Source organism: Phascolarctos cinereus, unplaced genomic scaffold (assembly GCF_003287225.1).
Source record: "Phascolarctos cinereus isolate Bilbo 61053 unplaced genomic scaffold, phaCin_HiC Scaffold_5;HRSCAF=322, whole genome shotgun sequence".
In the NCBI taxonomy this organism is placed as follows: domain Eukaryota; kingdom Metazoa; phylum Chordata; class Mammalia; order Diprotodontia; family Phascolarctidae; genus Phascolarctos; species Phascolarctos cinereus.
Window position 1 is genome coordinate 454,961,565 of NW_027555958.1, and position 18,763 is coordinate 454,980,327.

The 18,763-nt window shown below is 52.9% G+C and overlaps 1 protein-coding gene across 3 annotated transcripts in view; it reads right to left on the reverse strand.

Annotated features, from left to right (window-relative positions):
* The window catches only part of SSBP3 (single stranded DNA binding protein 3), a 165,323-nt gene that overhangs the window by 4,595 nt on the left and 141,965 nt on the right, over positions 1-18,763 (reverse strand). For all 3 annotated transcript variants that reach the window (XM_020987836.2, XM_020987834.2, XM_020987835.2), the window contains 7 exons: positions 12,778-12,844; positions 12,573-12,649; positions 4,422-4,486; positions 4,165-4,213; positions 3,262-3,297; positions 2,551-2,605; positions 828-898 (listed from right to left, as the gene is read on the reverse strand). In XM_020987836.2, coding sequence (XP_020843495.1) covers positions 828-898; positions 2,551-2,605; positions 3,262-3,297; positions 4,165-4,213; positions 4,422-4,486; positions 12,573-12,649; positions 12,778-12,844 — 420 coding nt within the window. The remainder of the gene's footprint in view (positions 1-827; positions 899-2,550; positions 2,606-3,261; positions 3,298-4,164; positions 4,214-4,421; positions 4,487-12,572; positions 12,650-12,777; positions 12,845-18,763) is intronic.

The window sequence follows — 18,763 nt, forward strand, 5'->3', positions numbered from 1 at the left end:
TGCTTAATAAATGTCAGTTATCATTATGGGTGGGGAAACGAAAGCCTAGCAGGGGAAGCAACTTTTCAGGGTCACGGGTAGCCAATGGGAAGCCAGGACTGGAATCTGTGTCTTTGGACTTCCAGGATAGTCCTGATGAAATGCCTCCCCTTCTAGCCTTCGCTCAGGTACCTCCTCCTCCCTGAAGCCTTCCTGGATCCTTCTCCCTCCCCACCTCAGATGTTCTCTCCCTCTTTGCAGCCTCTGCTTTGCTCTTTCCCCCTGTACTGAGGGTCTCAGCCATCAGGCAAGGGGCCTAGGCCTGCTTCCCTCAAACCCCACTGCTTCCAGCAGAGTCCTGGCCCCAGGATCTCAGACTGAGGGCCGGCCAGGGCCTCGGCTCACCCAGTCTGTCCAAGCTCCTCGTTTCATAGCCGAGGATGGCTGAGGCTCAGGGAGTGCCCAGGGTGGGATTCCCACTCGGCCTCCCTGACTCTAAGCTGTGCCCAGCCACAATACAGTTGACAAACATTGATTTGATCAGGTTATTTCCGCGCTCCTCCAGGCCAGAGGGGAAGTGGCCTGTGCTGTGTCCCCCTCCCTGAGGCCCAGCCCTGCCCGTGCCCTTGCCCGGGACCCCCGGTCTTGGCAGTGCCCCAAGCTGCCCCTTGGCCTCCCAAACAGGTGCCAAGTGGCCCACGGGCTAATCCCATCTTGGACGGTTTGTTTTCATCTCTCTCTGGTAACAAATGGCTGAAATCAATTAAACGGGCTTTCCCCTCAGCTGATGAAGTTAATTATGATTTGTTATGGTATCTGATATGTAAATGATTAGAAAGCAGACTTACATTGGACCGGCTGCCTCCGGGCGGCACGGGATTAATCATTGTGTAGATATTGTCACTGGAGTTTGTGGAGTCTGGAGAAGAGTTGGGGGGGGGGGGTGATTAATTCATTTCTTAATTAAAACAAACTCATGCCACTTGAACTCATTCTTTTGTATTTTATCACCGAAAATTCCCTCTAAGTACTGCCATTTTCTGGCTAATTTGTATTTAATGAAGATTCACAAAGTTTTTAATCACAGAAAATTCAACTGTGAAAATTATCCAACCCAGCCCTGTCCACCCTCGTCCCCCTCTCCCACCATGGGCACTTGGAGGCAAATGGCCCTGGCACTGCCCAGGCTGCCCTGGCCAGGGAATGCAGAGGGCGCTGGCTCCACCTTGCCCCAGAACCTAGGGGGAGACGGGAGGGGGAGGGACCGGGGCCATATGGAGAGCTTTGTTGTGACCTAGCCTGAAATGTAGGTCAGAGAGCTCATAAAAATGCAGCAGCAGCAGCAGGAGGAGGAGGAGGAAGAGGAGGTGGGGGGAGGGAGAGAAGGAGAGAGAGAGAGAGATGATAGAGGCCCTACCCCTGCAGCTGGGAGGAGGGGCTGGGGAGCTCCCTCCTCCTCCCCCTCCCAATTAGCATTAAAATGTCTATTTGAAAACCCACTAACAAGTTTACAAGCAGAGCAGACGCCACATGGGACATCCTCGGATTCCTGTCTCAGCTGAGGGCTCACTCCCTTTTCTCTCGCCTGCCCTGGGCCCCAGGGGGTAGGGGGATGGCTCCCCAGCCAAGGATCACCCCAAGTCTATATGCCCTTCAGTGGGGAGGAGATGAAGTAACTAACACACTCTAGGGTAGGGCACGGATCAGGAACCCGACTGGATGGCTGGGGAAACTGAGGCTGAGAAGGCAGATGAGTCGTCCAGGGCCACATGGCTACTCAGTTAGCAAGCATTTGAAGCACCTACTATGTGCCGAACATGTGCCCATTAAAGTCTGGGGACAGAAAGGGGAAAGCATGGCTTGCCCTCTAGGAGTGACCAGTCTAATGGAAGAGACAGCGTCCCAACAGCTATACATATGAAACAGAGACTGCGTCAAAGGAGGCGATCCCAGAGGGAAGGCCCCAGCAGTGGGGAGGCCCAGCAGAGGCCTCTGGGAGAAAGTGGGATCCGGGCCCAGGCTGGCAGTAAGCCAGAAGGTGGAGGACCAGAAGGAGAATACTCCAGGCATGAATGAAAAGGTGGAGGGCTGGGAGATGGAGGGGCCCCATTCATGGAGGGCTGGGAGACCCCAAATTCTACCATTTGGAAGTGCAAGATTTCTAGAAAGAAGGGTTCGCTGAGCCCCCAGCTGCCAAGGCCTACCCCCAAGTCCCCTTGTCTCTTCTGCACACCCCCATTCGGGTGGCTCCCCAGCTTTGCTCCCACCCATCTGTTTATCCTCGAGCTCCACAGGCTGGTGGCCCTGGCCCCTCTTCCTCCCTGACTTCACTCAAAGACAACTGTGGCAAGAATTATTTTGAGGAGAAGGTACCAGGGATCATCCCACCCAAGCCTCTCTTTTTATGCAAAAAAGGGCAAGTGAGGCACAGAGGGTGGGCTTCACTCCCAGGCCTGGCCCCTACCCCCACACCCCAGCCCCATGGCTGGAGAAGATGGGGGCTGGAAGCCCTCATCCACCCTGGTCACGCCCTGTTCCCATCCACCCTCCGGAGGCACGGCCGGCGATTACCTGCAGGGCTGGGCATGATGGGCGTTCCTGGGGGGCCGCCACCGCCAGGGGGACCCTGGAGACAGAGAGAAGGACATATGAGGGCTGGGTAGATGCTGCTGCTGTCAGTGGCGATGGCTCAGCCTGGTCCTCAGACAAACATTCATCTCTGCTTCCCCCTCCTGCAGGGCTCAGGCAGAGCGCCAGTCTGGTGCCCAAGGGAGGGGGGCAGAGCCTGGGGATGAGGCGGGTGGGGACGACGTGTCACCAGGGACCTTCCTCCTAAGTGGGGAGGGAGGAGGCCTGACCCCTGCTCTCATCTGGGAAACCTTTGCCTCCTCCCCCTGCAGAGATGGGTCGGATCTCAAGGGACCAGGACACATGAGTGAGGTGTGTTCTGTTGTTGAGATGAAGAAAATTCAGATCAGACAACTAAGAGGTCACAGCCCTTTTAGAGCTGGGAAGGACCTCACAACCATCTGAGGCCAACTGTCTAATTGTACAGAAGAGGCAACAGAGACCCTAAGGACGGGCTGAGGTCACCGAGATGGGTGGGATCCGAACCCAGGTTCAGCCAGGGGGATGGTGCAAGCTCAGGACTCAGGCTCAAGCAGGGGGTCTTCCTAGAGACCATCTGGTAAGGAGGAAACTGAGGTGGGCAGGGGGAGTGGGATGGGACACAGGAGCTGCCCCTAAGACACGCCAGCTGACCCCTGAACGTCAGGAACTTACCACGTAGGTACCAGGTGACGAGGAGGAGTACGGAATCTGAAAAGGGACAGGCGGGGGTTAGAAGAGTCCTCTCCCCCAGGCCGCCCTGCCCTACTGCCCACAAGGAGGTTCCACTCTAGAGATGAGGGGTCTTAGAGGCAGCTGAGGGCCACCCTCCCCATTGCTCCAGAGAAGGAAACGTGATCTGGAGGTTCTACTTCCATTACCGCCCTGCCCCCAGCCCTCTCCCAAACCACTCCATGGACAACCCTTCCCAGGTGCAACAAGGGGCCGCAGTAACAGCTGAGTGGGGGCAGCTCTCCCTACCCCCTCCCCATCCCCCATTACACCTGGAAGCCCTTCTACTTCCTCCAGGGAGTGCGGGTGGTGGAGCTCCATGCAGAGCCGGGAGGGACCTCTAACCCAGTGCCACCCCTCCTTCTAGAGAGAAGGAACTGAGGCCCATATCTAAGGCCACACTGAGAGTCACAGTGCTGGTCCCTGAGCCTGGGCAGATCCCCCAGGCCAGAAGGCTTGCCCATGGACTCCTTATGGGGGCTCGATGATGAGGGAGCAGCCCTTAGGGCCTCCCTTGGACCTTGGCAGGCCCCTAAGGACCCAACTGTCGGGCTGTTGGGCTCCAGGGTGGTACAGTGGGCAAAGAGGCTAGATGTGGAGCTGGGGGTTCCTGTCCCCCTCACTCCCTGAGTGACCTCGCACAACCGCTCTGGAGCAGGGAGGGGTTGACCAGGTGGCCCCTGACACCTCCAGACCTGGCTCAAGGACAGCCCAGACCTCTCATCTCCAAGAACAGTCCCACAGATCAGGGGGGAATGCAGTGTGCGCCTACCCCTGCCAGGGAGCTTGGCAGCCATCCCTCAACCTCCCCGCCCCCCCCCCCCCCGCCCAGGTACCAGGACTCACTGAGTTAGCGCTGTTAGGGTTGGGCCAAGGTCTGCCGGCTCCAGGGCCCCTGAAATTCAGAAGAGAAGCACAATGAGTGAAAGAAGGCAGGGACCCTGGACAGCTCCCGGAGGGAAGGGAAAGATGGGCTGGGGCTTAGTGAGGATGGATGCCCCCAAAGCCACCAGAGGGCGACAGGGAGAAGTGGGGACAGGGCCCCCCAAGCCCAAGGTGCCCCCCCAACCCCAGGTCTGGGCTAGGGATGGGCTGTGCCTCACATGTTTATTCCAGGCATGGCGGGCCCTAAAGAGTTGGGCGGAGGTCTCATGCCGCTGCCGTAATTCTGTAAAGAGAACCAAGGGTCAGCTGGGGAGGAGAAAACATGAGGAAGGGTGCAGAGACCCCAGCCCCCCGGAGGAGTGCTCTGGGAAGGTGAGGTCCTCCAGGAGGAGTAAAGGGGAGGAGATAAGGAATTGTAACTGACAATGACAGTGAGGTGGGCTAATGTAAAGGGCATCCTGAGAGTCTTATGTAGAAAAATAAAAAAAAGTATGCTCGATTTCCCATGTATTTGAACATTACTGGCCCATTTTTCCATCTGTGTGCTCAGGGCTCAGAACAGTGCTTTGCACACAGTAAGCAATTCATAAACGCTTTCTTTTTTTCTCCTTCCTTTAATTCATTCATATTTATTCTTTCTTTCCCTCTTACCCATAAAGCCTTCCCCTGTTCCAAAGAACAAGAAAAGAGAGAGAAAAAGAGTCCAGCCAAATTAACCAAATGCATAGACAGTCTGACAGGATATGCAGCGTTTCGTACCCATAGGCCTCCACCTCGGCAAACTAAATATTAAGGATTTTTAAAAAATTTAACGTTTTATGGCTTTTCCGCTTACACTGTTGACACTTCCCAGTGACTCCATCCCACAAACTATAACCTGATAAACTCTCTCCCTCCAAAGGAGCCAAACAAGCCATCCCACTGGTGATGGCTGACAATGCATGCTGTATTCTGCCCCTCCAGTCCACCTCCTGTCTACTGAGATGGAAGCGAGCTCCCTTTACTGCAATGTTTCCTCTCTGAGGTGGAGCCAATCACAACACACTTATGCGCAACAAGACATCACTGCTGTCCCCTTGTCCAACCCTAGGCCAGAAGCCGTGACTCGACCTCCCACCAGGGGGAGAAAAGCCCAGCCCTGGGGGAGGGTGACCATGGGATTTAGAAGGGGAGGGGCTCTTTCAAGGTCCTCTAGGCCAGGGCTTAATCCAGGAGCCATTAAAAAAATATATATATATTTTTTATAACTGTATTTCAATATAATTGGTTTGATTGGTAATCTTACATATTTTATCACACACACATTTTAAAACCTGATTCTGAGAAGGGGTCCATGGGCTTCACCACACTGACTGCCACGGGGGTCTAGGACACAAAAACGGTGAAGAAGTCCTTGTTCTCAGCCAAGGTGCCTTTTTACAGAGGAGGAGACTGAACCCCAGAGAGAAGAAAGAATCTGGCTTAAGATGACCCAGGCAATCACTAAGGGAGCTAGGATCTGAACCCAGGTCCCCTGACCCAGAATGTACTGCTCTGTCTCCTTCTGCCGGGGTTCCTTACCAGGTGGAAACTCTGAAGGGGATTCCTGGTCAGGATGTGGCTGGCCCCACGTCCCTTCCAGCTCTGGGCTTTTATAAAAGCGCATCTTTGTTGACATTTGCTGACCAGCCCCGACCTCTAGGAAAGTCAATCATATGTTTTATTCATTTATCTATGACTGTAGGTCCTGAAGAGGGCAGGAGCCATCTTATTTTTATCTTTGTAATCCCTGGTGCCTTGCACAGGGTCTAGTACACAATGGTGCTTAATAAATGTTCATCATTAATGGCTGAATGAAAATGAATCAATTACTGTATTAATATCCAATTACAATAATTATCGACAATAATCACAATTAGAATTAATGACAATAATCAATGAAAACTAATGCTTGAATAATAAATTGGATGAATAATTATGGATCCTAATTGACATTAATTATAGAATAATCAATAACAATAAGAGTGGACAGTCAATTGTCAAGGATAACACTAAAGTGAGCTGTGTGTGGCCCCAGGCAAACAATGGACAGCACTTATTAAATGCTCGCTGTGTGTCAGGCATTGGAAATAACAACCGCAAGCGGTAAGAGTGCACTTTGCAAGCTGCTTCTCATTTTATCCTCACAACCACCCTGGAAGGAACGTGCTATCATTTCTATTTTAGGGATGAGGAAACTGAGGCAAGGGCAGAGGTTAAGTGACTAGCCCAGGGTGACAGAGTTACTAAGGGCAGGATTTGTACTTGGGTCTTCCTGATTCCAGGCACCTGGGAGCAAGTCTGCTCTCTGAGTCTGAGAAGGAGAGGGAGGGAGGAGAGAGAGAGAGAGAGAGAGAGAGAGAGAGAGAGAGAGAGAGAGAGAGAAGAGAGTGTGTGTGTGTGTGTGTGTGTGTGTGTGTGTGTGTGTGTGTGTGTGTGTGTGTGTGTGTGTGTGTGTGTGTGTGTGTGTGTGTGATAAGCCTGTTCCTGCTTGGCCCCAAAGAGCAGGACTAATATTATTGGGAGCAGCCCTAAAGGAATGAGCTGCCTGGGCAGGGCAGGTGAGCTCCCCATCATGGGAAGGCTCTAAGGGGGCCTGGCAGTCACTGCCCATGCCGGAAGGCATTCTTGTTCAAGGGTGGCGTGGGCCAGACAGACGTCTCTGAGGTCTCTGAGTGAGACGGGTTTTTTAAGCTGGGTTTCAGGGACAGAGGAGAGAGGGGCCTTCCTCTGCAGGGGCTGGCAAAATGAGGTGGCCCAGGGAGGGCTGGCCCCTGCAGGAGAACTGGAGGAAACTGTGAGAGTGGGCAGGGAGGAGTAGGGACTTGGGGGAGTCCCCTGAGTGCTTCTCTCATGGCCATCTTGACAGGCAGAGAATAAAAGTGGGGTGGCCATCCCCACTTTTCAGGTGAGGATATGGAGGCAGGGTCACATAGCCACAATGGAGACCCTGCACAGGAGGTCTTCTGACTCCCGAGTCTGGGGATTGGGCCAGAGAGACCGAGCGCAGGAGTGCGGGGCAAGGGGAAGTGGGAGGGAGGTAGAAGGGAGAAAGGAATCCTGCGAGGAGACATGGGATTAACCCTGCGGGGGCCATGCAGCTCATTGATGGTGCCTTGGTGGGTGGTGTGGAGCCTGCCGGCAGGGCCCCACGATGACAGCCAGGCACAAGGGGAGGGGGCCTGGGGGCTCCCTGTCTGGGAGAAGGAGCAGGAGCAGCCACAGGGACCCTTGTACCTCCTTCCTCCCTGCTGCTTGTGAACAATCACAGAAAACCAGATCTGACCAGCTAGAGGCAGAGGAGGACTGAGACCACGGAAACCAGCTAGTCCCAACGAGTGCACTTTGTAAGCTTGGAATACACCTGGAGAGGCCTGGAGAGGGGCCTCTCTGGCCGCCAGGGGCTCTAATGTGAAACAACTACAAAGTTCAGACCTGTCCTTGACACTGGGTAGGACCACGTCCCCCCTATAGACCTACCCATGCACACGCATGCATCCACAGTGTGCACACCCACCCACGTGCATACATGCATACACCCACACACGCTCACCCACCCACACACATACATACATGCAGAGTATGCACACCCACCTACAGGGAGGCTCACACACCCACTCACACATGCACATACGTGCATACATATAGTGTGCATACCCACCCATGTGCACACTCACACCCACCCATACAGTACACACACACACACACACACACACACACAGGGCGCACACCCCTTCATATGTACACACACGTACACACCGCCCCCTCCCCCACCACACAGACTCGGGCTCCCTGAGCCCCAGCTAACACACTCCTTTCTGTAAGAAACCTTTCCAGATCCCCTTTCAGTTCTGCTCAGCTCCTCTGTTTATTCCTGCCTGATCTCGCCTGTACAAAGTTGCTTCCACGCCACTCCCCGATCAGACTGGGGGTTCCTGGTGGGCAGACACTGCCTCTTGCCTTTCTATCTCTAGCACGTAGCACAGTGCCTGGCAGACAGTAGGTGCTTAATAAATGCTTCTTGATTTGACGTGAGCTAAGGAAGCCCAGGTTCAAATCCTGGGCCAGAATCTGTTCTCTTTTCACTCTACCATGATCTCTCCTCACATCCCCGGTCCTGGTTTATTAACAGACTGGGCTGGGGGGAGGTTGAGTCAGGGACAGACAGGCCAACACCTCATTCATCCACTCACTGGACGAACTATTGGAAGTTTCTTTTTCTTTTTCTTTTTTTTCCTAGGCAATTGGGGTTAAGTGACTTGCCCAGGGTCACACAGCTAGTAAGTATCAAGTGTTTGGTCTGAGGCTGGATTTGAACTCAGGTCCTCCTGATTTCAGGGCTGGTGCTCTATCCACTGTGCCACCTAGCTGCCCCTTATTGGAAGTTTCAATGAGCGACAGGTCACACCCTGTTCTAGGGAAAAACGCCAGGGGGAGTCCCCCAGACCCTCTGGATGCTCCTCCAGGTCCTCTTGTGACACTGATGAATGAGAGTGACCAGGAGAGGAAGGAGACAGGAGCCAAACAACAGCGAAAGGAACTGGACGTGCTTCACAAAGACCTGAGTTCAAATCCCATCTCAGATACTTAGCCCTCAGCAAGACAGTTAACCTCTCCTTACGTGCCTCAGTTTTTGCATCTGTAAATGGGGAATGTTGCTACTGAAGATTATGTGATGGAGTCCTGTATTTGGAGTTCTGAGATCTGGGTTCCGATCCTGTTCTGTTCTACTGGGTGATCCTGAAGGCAAGTCCCTCAACCTCCCTGGGCTTCAGTTTCTTCATCCAGATTGTCTCTAGGGGCCCTTCCAGCTGTAGAACCATAGCCCTGAGTTATTTTTTCTCTTCAGACCTCAGTTTCCTTTTCTGCAAAATGAGAAGCCTGGCTCAGATCGTCCTTCTAACCAAATCTGAGCCTGTGATCCCCCTCTGGGCCTCAGTGTCCTTCTCTGTAAAGGAGAGGGTTGGGCTGGATGGCCCCTCCTGGCCCCACTTCTCCACGTTGGGGGATGGGGCTGGGTCGGCATCATGGCTGACTTCAGGTGTTCAAAGGGCCCACTCAGAGACAAGGGATGAAGCTTGTTCTCCTGAGGCCGAGGGCAGGGCGCAGAACAGTGGGTGCAGCTGGCAGAGCTGACAGGTCGGGAGGTCCAAGGCCTTCGCATCGCCGCAGGAGGGTCTGCAGGCCAGTTCCTGGGGAACCCCGTCCTTGGGCAGACTCCTGCTTCAAGGGAGGCGAGGTGAGGCGGAAGGCGGCCTCCAGGACCAGGCAATCCTCTGGAATCTCTAAGCACCCTGGCGTCGCCTCTGACCAGAGGAGACCTTGCTGCCCCTGGGCCCCGGGCAAGGAGGCCTTTCTTTCTCTTTGGGCTGGGGCTTTCCCACCAAAGACTCCAAGGCCTCAGCAGAGAGTCCTCCAGGGGCATGAAGTAACCCATGGCTTCCAGGAGATCCTCTCCTGGGTCGATCCCCCCTTTGCCAGCCTCAGACAGGCCTTGGAGTTTCCGGACTCCACCGACTATCCCGAAGGGAGGCGGTCAACGAAAGACTACAGTGTGAGGGGTGGAGCAAGGCTCTGGGATCGCAGGAGGGTACTGGTAAAGCTCTGGCCGATGGAAGGGGCCGGGCCTTGGAGTGGCCGCCAATGCCCCAAGCGACCTGGGCCAAGTCATGCCCGTCGGGGGGCCATTCCTTCTTCTGCTCGACAAAGACTGAGGAGCCCTTGAACCTCGATACTTTTGGGCAAATCACATCACTGGGCCGGGCCTCATTTCTCTCCTCTGAGAACGGGCGGTTTGGTCTAGATCGACTGAGATCTCTGCCAGGTCTGGACTCTCTGATCCAAGGATGCCTGGATGTGAACAATTCACGCCTCTCCCTCTCACCTCTTTTCTGTGTGTCACACACACACACACACACACACACACACACACACACACACACACACACACACACACACGTCTCTGAAAAACGCTGGAAGCCTCAAGACTCGGAGAGGCTTATGGGAATTACTGCACATGCTCAGCCTAAGCTAAAGACTAATTTTTCCTACAACTGTGATGTCACAAAAAGAGTCTGACCTGGAGTCAGAGAATCTGAGTGTGAATCCTCAGTCTGCTCATTTCTCTGCTCCTGTGATCTTAGTTTCTTTAAGCAAGTCGTTTTAACTCTTTGGGCCTCAGTTTCCTTATTTGTAAAATGAGAACTGGACTAAGACCATCGCAGGCCCTTCCTGCCCTGGGTCGTCCAGTCTACTCTCCTCAGACGCCTTCAGTCATAACCACGGACGCTGCAGAAAAGTCAGGGGGTGGGGGAGGGTCAAAGGAAGCGTCACATCAGGAAGAACTTCCTCCCGAGGCCCACTCTGACGCCTCCCGGGGGCACAGAGGAGCTTCCCTCAAGGCCTGAGCAGAACGCCAGCCTTTGCAGATCCAGCCCGGACGGAAAGATGTCACATCATGCACGGGTCAGCCCAACGGGAGGAAAGCGTTTTGGCTCCAGCAAGTAAAGAGGGCTCTCTGCTAAGGATAAAATCTGGGGTCTTCTGTCTGGCTAGAGAGGACACACCCATGACCACCCAGGTAGACAGGGAGCCTGGCTTGCCTCTAAGGCCCCTGTCGGTAGGGCTCTTCTCCATTATCCTTAGCTTGGAAGCCAGCTTTGCTGGGGGTGAGGGTGGGAACATTTACCCCTTCCGAAAACCACACCCTAGCCCACTTTCTCTTAAAGGCAAAGGACAAAAATCAGGGAGAGAGGAGGAAGAGGAATAAAATGAAGATTCCCTCTAGATAGATTCCTTGTAGTTCTAAATCTACGATTCTATTACCCTTACTTTACACATGAAAACACTGAGGGCCAGAGAAGGGAAGCACAGAATGGATACGTGGCAAGAACCCAGATCATGGGATCACAGACTTAGAAGTGGAAGGGACTCTGCATGCTATTTAGTCCAAAATCCTTATTTTACTGATTAGGAAACCTAGGCCCACTTAGAGAGATTAAGTGACTTTCTTGAGGGGACAGACAAGACTTGAACTCAGGACCGTTGGTTCTAAGTCATGGTAGCCCAATGGAGAAAGTGTTGTGCAGAGACCAGGAAGACTCATCTTCCTGAGTTCAAATCCTGTCTCAGACACTCATAAGCTGTGTGACCCTGGGCAAGTCACTGTTTGCCTCAGTTTCTTCTTCTGTCAAATGAGCTGGAGAAGGAGATGGCCATCCACTTCAGTATCTTTGCCAAGAAAACCCCAAATGGGGTCATGGAGAGTCGGATGTGACTCAACAATGACTGGGTGATAACAATCTTCTGGGCAGGAGGATTCCCCTTTCTGTGCCTCAGTTTTCCCTTCTGCAAAATGATGTTCATCAGGGATGTATGATATATGTATAAACCATGAAACTGGTTTTTGAGAGACAGCTCTCCTGGGCAGCAATAAGAATGCCCCCTTCCCCAGCCCTCGCCACCACCCCCCATGCTTGAGCTCTAGGGTTAAGATGGCGGCGGTGGCCTTGACTTGCTGCAGACAGAGCTGGAGATACCACCTGCCTCTTAATAGACGACACACATTCACGAGGAGACCCGAGAAGACCCATTTCCAGCTCCCCCGAGAGGCAGGACAAGGCTCAACATGAGGCAGCATCGGCAGGGCGTGGCCGGGAAAAGCTCAACAAACAGAGGATGGAAAATCCCGGAGCCCGCAGGGGAGAGCCGCCCAATCCTGTGGGACTCCTTCTCTGGGCTTAAACCAAGGCCAGGGAAAACCAGCTTCCGGGCAGAGGGAGGCTGGAAGATGCCAGCAGGTTCTGGCAGGACAGGCAAGAAGAGAAATGTTTCCCTCTCTCAGGTGAAAGAGTTACCACCATCACTAGCGGGCCTCACTCGCTTACTTTCAAGGGGTCACTAGGAAGGGGCGGATGGCAAGGTGACTTTCGTAGTGAACAGACAGGAAGTTGCCGAATTCGGATCTAAGACAGAGATGAGAATTCCAGAGGGCAGGAGCTCAGCAAACATGCATTATTATGGGAGATGGGGATGGGGCGGCATAGAGGCTGGGAAGGCACTCTCCCTACACACCATGGAGCCGGCCTTGGATGGCCAGAGCCCGCCCGCTGGGCTTGCGATGCTGGACTCGGTCCTCTCTGTCATCAACTACAGTGACCTTCGTCTGCACCATCGTCACGACCGATTTCCGTCTCTACCCCAAATCCCATCTGCTCTCCGGCCTAGACTACAGGCAATCCCTGGAGATGCTGGCCCCTTGGGCTCCATCCTGGCCTCGGCATCTTCTGCCTCTCTGCTTCAATCTCAAGTCTACGCTGGAATAAGATGGTGATGGGGGGACACAAGGTTACCTGTGGGCCAGGACCCATTGGGCCCATTCCTCGTGGGGGGTTCATCCTTTGCATGGAGCCTCCCATGTTGGGGTGTCCTGCAAGGGAAGAGAAAGAAGATGGGGCATTAAGGGGGGCGAAGGGAGGTCGAGGCACCGCCCACTAGGAGCAGGCAGCAGCTGCGTGTCCCTCCCAGCACCCCGCTGGATGCCCCGGCCGGGCATACCTTGCTGTCGCGTCGGGTCCATTGAGTTGGGCAGTAATGGTTGTGTGCCGGGAACTCCTCCAGGGGGCTGAAAGAGACAGCAGATGCAAACAGGGGGAGGAAATGACCCTGGGGCGGGGGGACCCCAATGACTGCGCTAAGGGCATCTGAGTCAGCACAAACAGCTGACCTGTCTCCCCGGGGAGGTTCTAGCTGCAGGGGCTTCTGTTTTAGTCCTTCCCACGTGTAGGTGCATCGACTCGGGGGCTGGGAGGAACCTCAGACACACGCTAGTCAAACGTCTCATTTGACAGAAAAGGAAACTGAGATCCAGGCCGATGGGAGCACGGCTCTGCCAAAGGGTGAAGCCAGCTACCTTTTTGTGACAGATGGCACCCTGACGCTTGGCCCACCAGCTCATCATGAAGGGGCCAGCCCCCCTTCAAAAGCAGGGCACCTCTGCATTGGCAAGGATGAGCTCACCATCCTTGGGCGTCAGGCTGTAAATCTGGTTTATCTCCCTGGACGAGCAACGGACCAGGTGAAGTCTCCTCTGGGCTGTGGCTTGAAATCACTCCCTCACTCCACCTAACCTTGGGCAGAGAGTGCGCAAGCATCTTGCTAATAACGGCCCAGTCATTTCTAAAGCCTGCAGTCTTTTCTGGGCTTTTCCACCTGGCTCTCGGTGGGGACAGGAAGGCCACATCCCACACCCGTAACCCAGCAGGCCAAAATCCTGCCACCTCCAACCCCGGAGGCCAGGAAGTCCTGCCTCCTGGTGGCTACAGCCTTTGGCCTCGTCCCCCCAGCATCCAGTCTCCTGGCAAAGATGGAAAAACCTAAGGGACAGAGCACAGCTCTCTATGGCCACTCTCCAAACCGAGCCAGGATTAGAATTCGGGACACTCCTGCTTAGGTGAGGGGCTCCATTCCTGGGATCACTGGATGATCTAGAACCTGTAGGGCCACTGAGTCCGAGGGGCAGAGTTTCGATGCCTCTGATCCAGTCAACGTCCCAACGAGCGGTGGTCCAATCTCCCTACTTGAATACCTCCAGGGATGGGGAACTTACTACTCCAACCACTTTGCTGCACTGAGGGACAGACCCTGGAGCTAGATGTGGAAGGGACCTCAGAGCACACCTAACCTGACTCCTCTTCTATTTTATTTGGAGGCGGTTGGGGGAAGCGACTTGCCGAGGGTCACACAGTCGGTAAGTGTCTCAGGCCTGATTTGAACTCCGGTCCCCTATCCACTGCAGTGCCCCTAGCTGCCCCTCCCATTTTACTTTAGGCACCAGAGGCCCAGGGAAGTTTGGCAATTTGTCCAACATCAGACAGACAGTCAACAAGCAGAAGCAGGATTTGAACCCATACTTTCTGATGCCAGCTTCAGCCTTTGTTTTATGGCACCACACGCTGTCAAGAAGTTTTTCCTCCTATGGCACGTAAATCATTTCATTCTTTGGACTCGTATCCCTAGTGCTTAATGCCCGGCACACAGTAGGTGCTTAACAAATGCCTGGGGATTGACTCCTGCCAACAGCACCATCACCTCTCCCCCCCCCAAAGGGATTCCCACCAAAGCGGTCACAACAAATGGCTTTGGTAAAGATACTGGGGAACCCCGTCCGGCGTAACCTCTCAGTCACAGTGTGTCCAAATACGTTAAAAATAATGATGATGACTGACAGAGGGGGTGTTTCACTGCAGCCTCAGAATGGCCATGTGGGCTAAGGGAGAACTGTGATCAGGATCACTCCCATTTTACAGATGAGGAAAGTTAAGGCTCTGAGGAAGAGGGAATGGATAAGTCCCACAGCTAGTGCCCAACCAAAGTTTTGCCTGTCTACACTAGAAAAATTAGAAGCCTGGGGGTGCAAAAACATGGAAGAGGAGAAAAACCAAGTCCCCTTTTGCAATGACCGGTGGCTCCTGGCTGCCAGGCCCCCTTTCCCTTGATGCTGGACAGCAGGGTGGCGGCCCTGACTGTTCCTGCCCAGGATGCCCCCGCCCTCCTCCCCTGGCCCTGGGAGCACCCCTGGCTTCCTTAAGAGGCCAAGCTCAGGAGCAGCCTTCCCCACACCCCAGCTTTCTTCTTGATTCATAACTATTCCTAGCTGTACGTATATTGCCTCCCAGGCTAGACCAGAGACAGGGGATGGTTTGACTTCCTGCCTTTGTATCTCTGGTGCCCAATCCTTAGGAGGTATTTAATGTTTGTTGACTGGAATAGAAAATAAATCAATAAGCACTGATTAGGTACCTACTATGTGTCTATCATATCGTAGCTACATATTATAATGATGTGAGTGTATAATATTTTGATATATCAAGCATTTTATGCATGTAAATAGTAGGTGCTTAATATATAGAGATTTAAATCTAAAGAATACTGCTCAGATACCCAGATCCACGTATAATCTGCAGATATACATCCAGCTGGCTTCTCCTAGCTCTAACACTCAATTTAGTAAACGTTAAGCACTTACTAGGTGCCAGGCACTGTGTTACTATGCACACTCTTCTGAGGTTCCATCTATTTCTATCATCTGTATGCTCATGCCCCCTCCACTTCTGCAGACATCTATACTGCAGGACTCTGACAAATAAGTTCCTGGGGGGAGGCAGGGTCTCTAACAAGCTCTGGGCCAGACCATAGCCTGCCCAAGGTCACAGGTCTCTACGCTCTCCCAAAGGGACCATCCGTGACAGATCACAGGGAGACTGGGTACAGTGGGGCGGGGAAGGAAGGTGCTTGGGAATTTAGGGGATGAAGATTGGTTCCCTAGATGGGAAATGAAGGGAACATGAAGGAATTTTTTTTACTCTTTTCTTGGCTTTAAAGATGGGAGGATGGGGGTGGAGGGGTGTGAAGGAGAGGGAGAAAGTAAGGAATGGAGAGGGAAACTGGGCTTTGAAGGTATCCTAGGGACTGGCTCTTGCTTGGATTTAATTGCTAAATAAATTTAAATTATTAAATCTCCCGTCCAGTACTGTAGAATAGGGCACTTCTCTGAGGCTTGGGACCACTTCTCATCAGCCTGCGCCTGGGAAGCCCACCCAAGGCAAGTGTGTGGCAGGGGCCCCCAGCACTAGGAAAACGAAAGTGGGAAGCAAGGTAGTGGGTGCAGGAGCCCCTGAGCCTCCGAGGCCACCGAATCCACCTCAAATCTGAGCACAAAATGCCTTTACAAAAGCTGCCATCTGGCCTCTGCTGGAATACCCCCCAGTGACCGGGAAGCTCAGCATCCCATCAGACCCCGCTTTGGCTGGCTCTGTTAGGAAGTTTTCCTTCCTTCTGGCCAAAATCGGTACATTAGGTGTTACTCAGAGCAGGGGGGGCCCTCAGGGTGTCTTAGTCCCAAACCCTTCACTTTATGGATGAGAAAAGCAGGTACTGGAGATGAGGAAATGATCTGCCTGAAGTGACAGGGCCATGTCTCCAAACCCTTGTAGCTGGGTTTGAATTCTGCCTCTGATGCTTACCACCTGGGTAACCCTAGGCAAGTGCCTTCATCTCTCTGGGCCTCAGTTTCCCCTTCTGTAGAACGAGATCTGAGATCCCTTCTAGCTACAGGTCTTACACTACAGTACCCAGACTATGAGGTAAGAGCTCTGGGTTTTAGTCCTGACATCTGTCTGGCGAATTTGGTCTGGGGGCGCTTGCCTTCCTACGGGCTTCTTGCAACACAAATCCCCAGGATCTCATTCAGAGAAGCCTCCTTACACCCCCAGGCTTTCTGGAGTCAGTGGACACAGAGGGATTTGCTAGACTCTAGACCCCAAGGATCCGGGTTCAAATCCTACCACGGACACTACCTGTGAGACCTTGGGCAAGTCACCTAACTCCATGGGCCAGTTACCTCCTGTGTCAATAGGAGGCTTGGATAAGACAGCCCCCAATCTATGCTCCCTGGATCCTCAAAGGGCTACGGAACCAGGAGACGTTATCAGCCATTGCTAGGGTTGGTACCAGCTTTACTCATTCATTCTATAAAAGGTCTTTACCAAATCAATGAAAAAGCTGTCAGAAGGAAAATAAAACTGCCTGCTCCAAACACAGCCCACCAGGGCATTTCCCCAGTGACAAGACCCTAGAAGCACTGGGAGGCTGCTCCTGAGGGTAGACAAATGTGTAGGGGTGGGCCTAGAATCCCATGGACCCGGGGAGCTCTGGAACACACGTTAGAGCCAAACAGAAACCATGCTTAAGGACAGCCACTGGGAATATGGAGGTTTTACTTTTAAAGTCTTCCACAAATTCCCTATTTCTTATTTCATAGGGGAACTCTCATTCGCTTCCCGGTGTCTAACACTTATCCTCCCCCCATTTTACCAATGAGAAAACCGAGGTTAAAGGGCTTCCTCATGGTCTATCAGAGGTAGGATGTGAACCCAGGTCTTCCTTCCACCAACTCCACATTCAATGCTCAAACTACTACTCCACGCTGTTTCAAAGGCAGAAGGGTTCTGTAGGTAGAGGGTGGCCCCAAGGCTCTCTGCTGGACCAGCATCATTCTTTGTTCTGACGTTCTGTGGGATGCAGGGGCCAGAGAAATGGATCTCCAATCAGGACCTGAACAGACCTGGGTGGCGTTGAGGAAATCACCGCCCCCCCCCCCCATCTCTGAGTCTCAGTTTCCTGACCTGTAAATGAAAGGAGATGGGCTCCCCACAGCCTCTAAGGTCTCTACTAGGTCTAAATCCATCACCTGATACAATGCAGAGCTTGGACTAGATGACCTTCAGGGCCCTATCAAAGGCGACAGAATGAAGGTATTAATGCCAGAGTGGGAGACAAAGACAGAGACAGAAAGATGAGAGAGGAGAGAGAGAGAGAGAGAGAGAGAGAGAGAGAGAGAGAGAGAGAGAGAGAGAGATGGACAGACACAATGGGAGAGAGAGAGAAATCAAACCAACCCATTCACTGGGTGACCCGGGTCACGTCCCCTGTCCTCAGGAGATATCTCTGCATCCTCCCCTCTAAAACAAACAGAAGCCTTGGATTTAGGTCAAAGGACCCTGCTTTGAATCCCAGCCCTTACATTGAGTAGCTCAGTTTCCTCATCTGTAAAAGAAGGCAGTTTTCAAAGTATAGTCTGGAGGCCCTTCCAGGGGAGTCGATGAGACCAAAACTATTTTCCTAATATTCCTAAGATACTTTATTTCTAATATGGTAAATTATGTGCACACATATTGGTATTTTTTGTATTAAAAATTGGAAAAGGTTTGGGGATGGAGTTCCTCAGCAATTTTTAAGAGCATAAAAGGGTCCTGAGACTGAACAGGTTAAGAAACTCTGGTTCAGATGGTCTCCAGGGCCCCTCGCGGTTCTGATTCCTACTTTGTACATCACTTACCCTCTCTGAGAGTCTCAAGTTTCTGTTAAGCACCTACTATGTGCCACAGAAGGGACATGGCCAGGATGATCACCAAATTCTTTTTCAGCTCTAAATCTCTGATTTATTCATCCATTTATTTATTTATTTTAGGGTAGACAATGGGGTTAAGTGATTTGCCCAGGGTCACACAGCCAGTAAGTGTAATGTGTCTGAGGCTGGATTTGAACTCAGGACCTCCTGAATCCAGGGCCAGTGCTCTATCCACTGCGCCACCTAGCTGCCCCTAAATCTCTGATTTAAAGACAATTTTCTTCTCTGGGCCTCAGTGAAATAAAGGGGATATACCAGATGACCACCAAGGTGCCTCCTAGCCCTAGACTTCTAATCTGTCCACCACTCTTTCTCTTTGAGGCTCAGTTTCTCCATCTGTAAAATGCAGGCATGGACCAGATGACCCCTGGCAGGGGGTGGGGGGAGGGAAGCCCTGCCTCTCTCTCCTGGGACTCTCCACAGAGAGCTGCCTCTCCCTTGATGAACATGGGTGCCCATCCCTCTCCCTCCCCTCCATGCTGAAGGGGACAGACGACCCCAGCATCTCCACTGTCACCACGACCACCACCCCGGCAAGCGAAAGGAAGGAGGCAAAGAGAGGTACCGTACGTA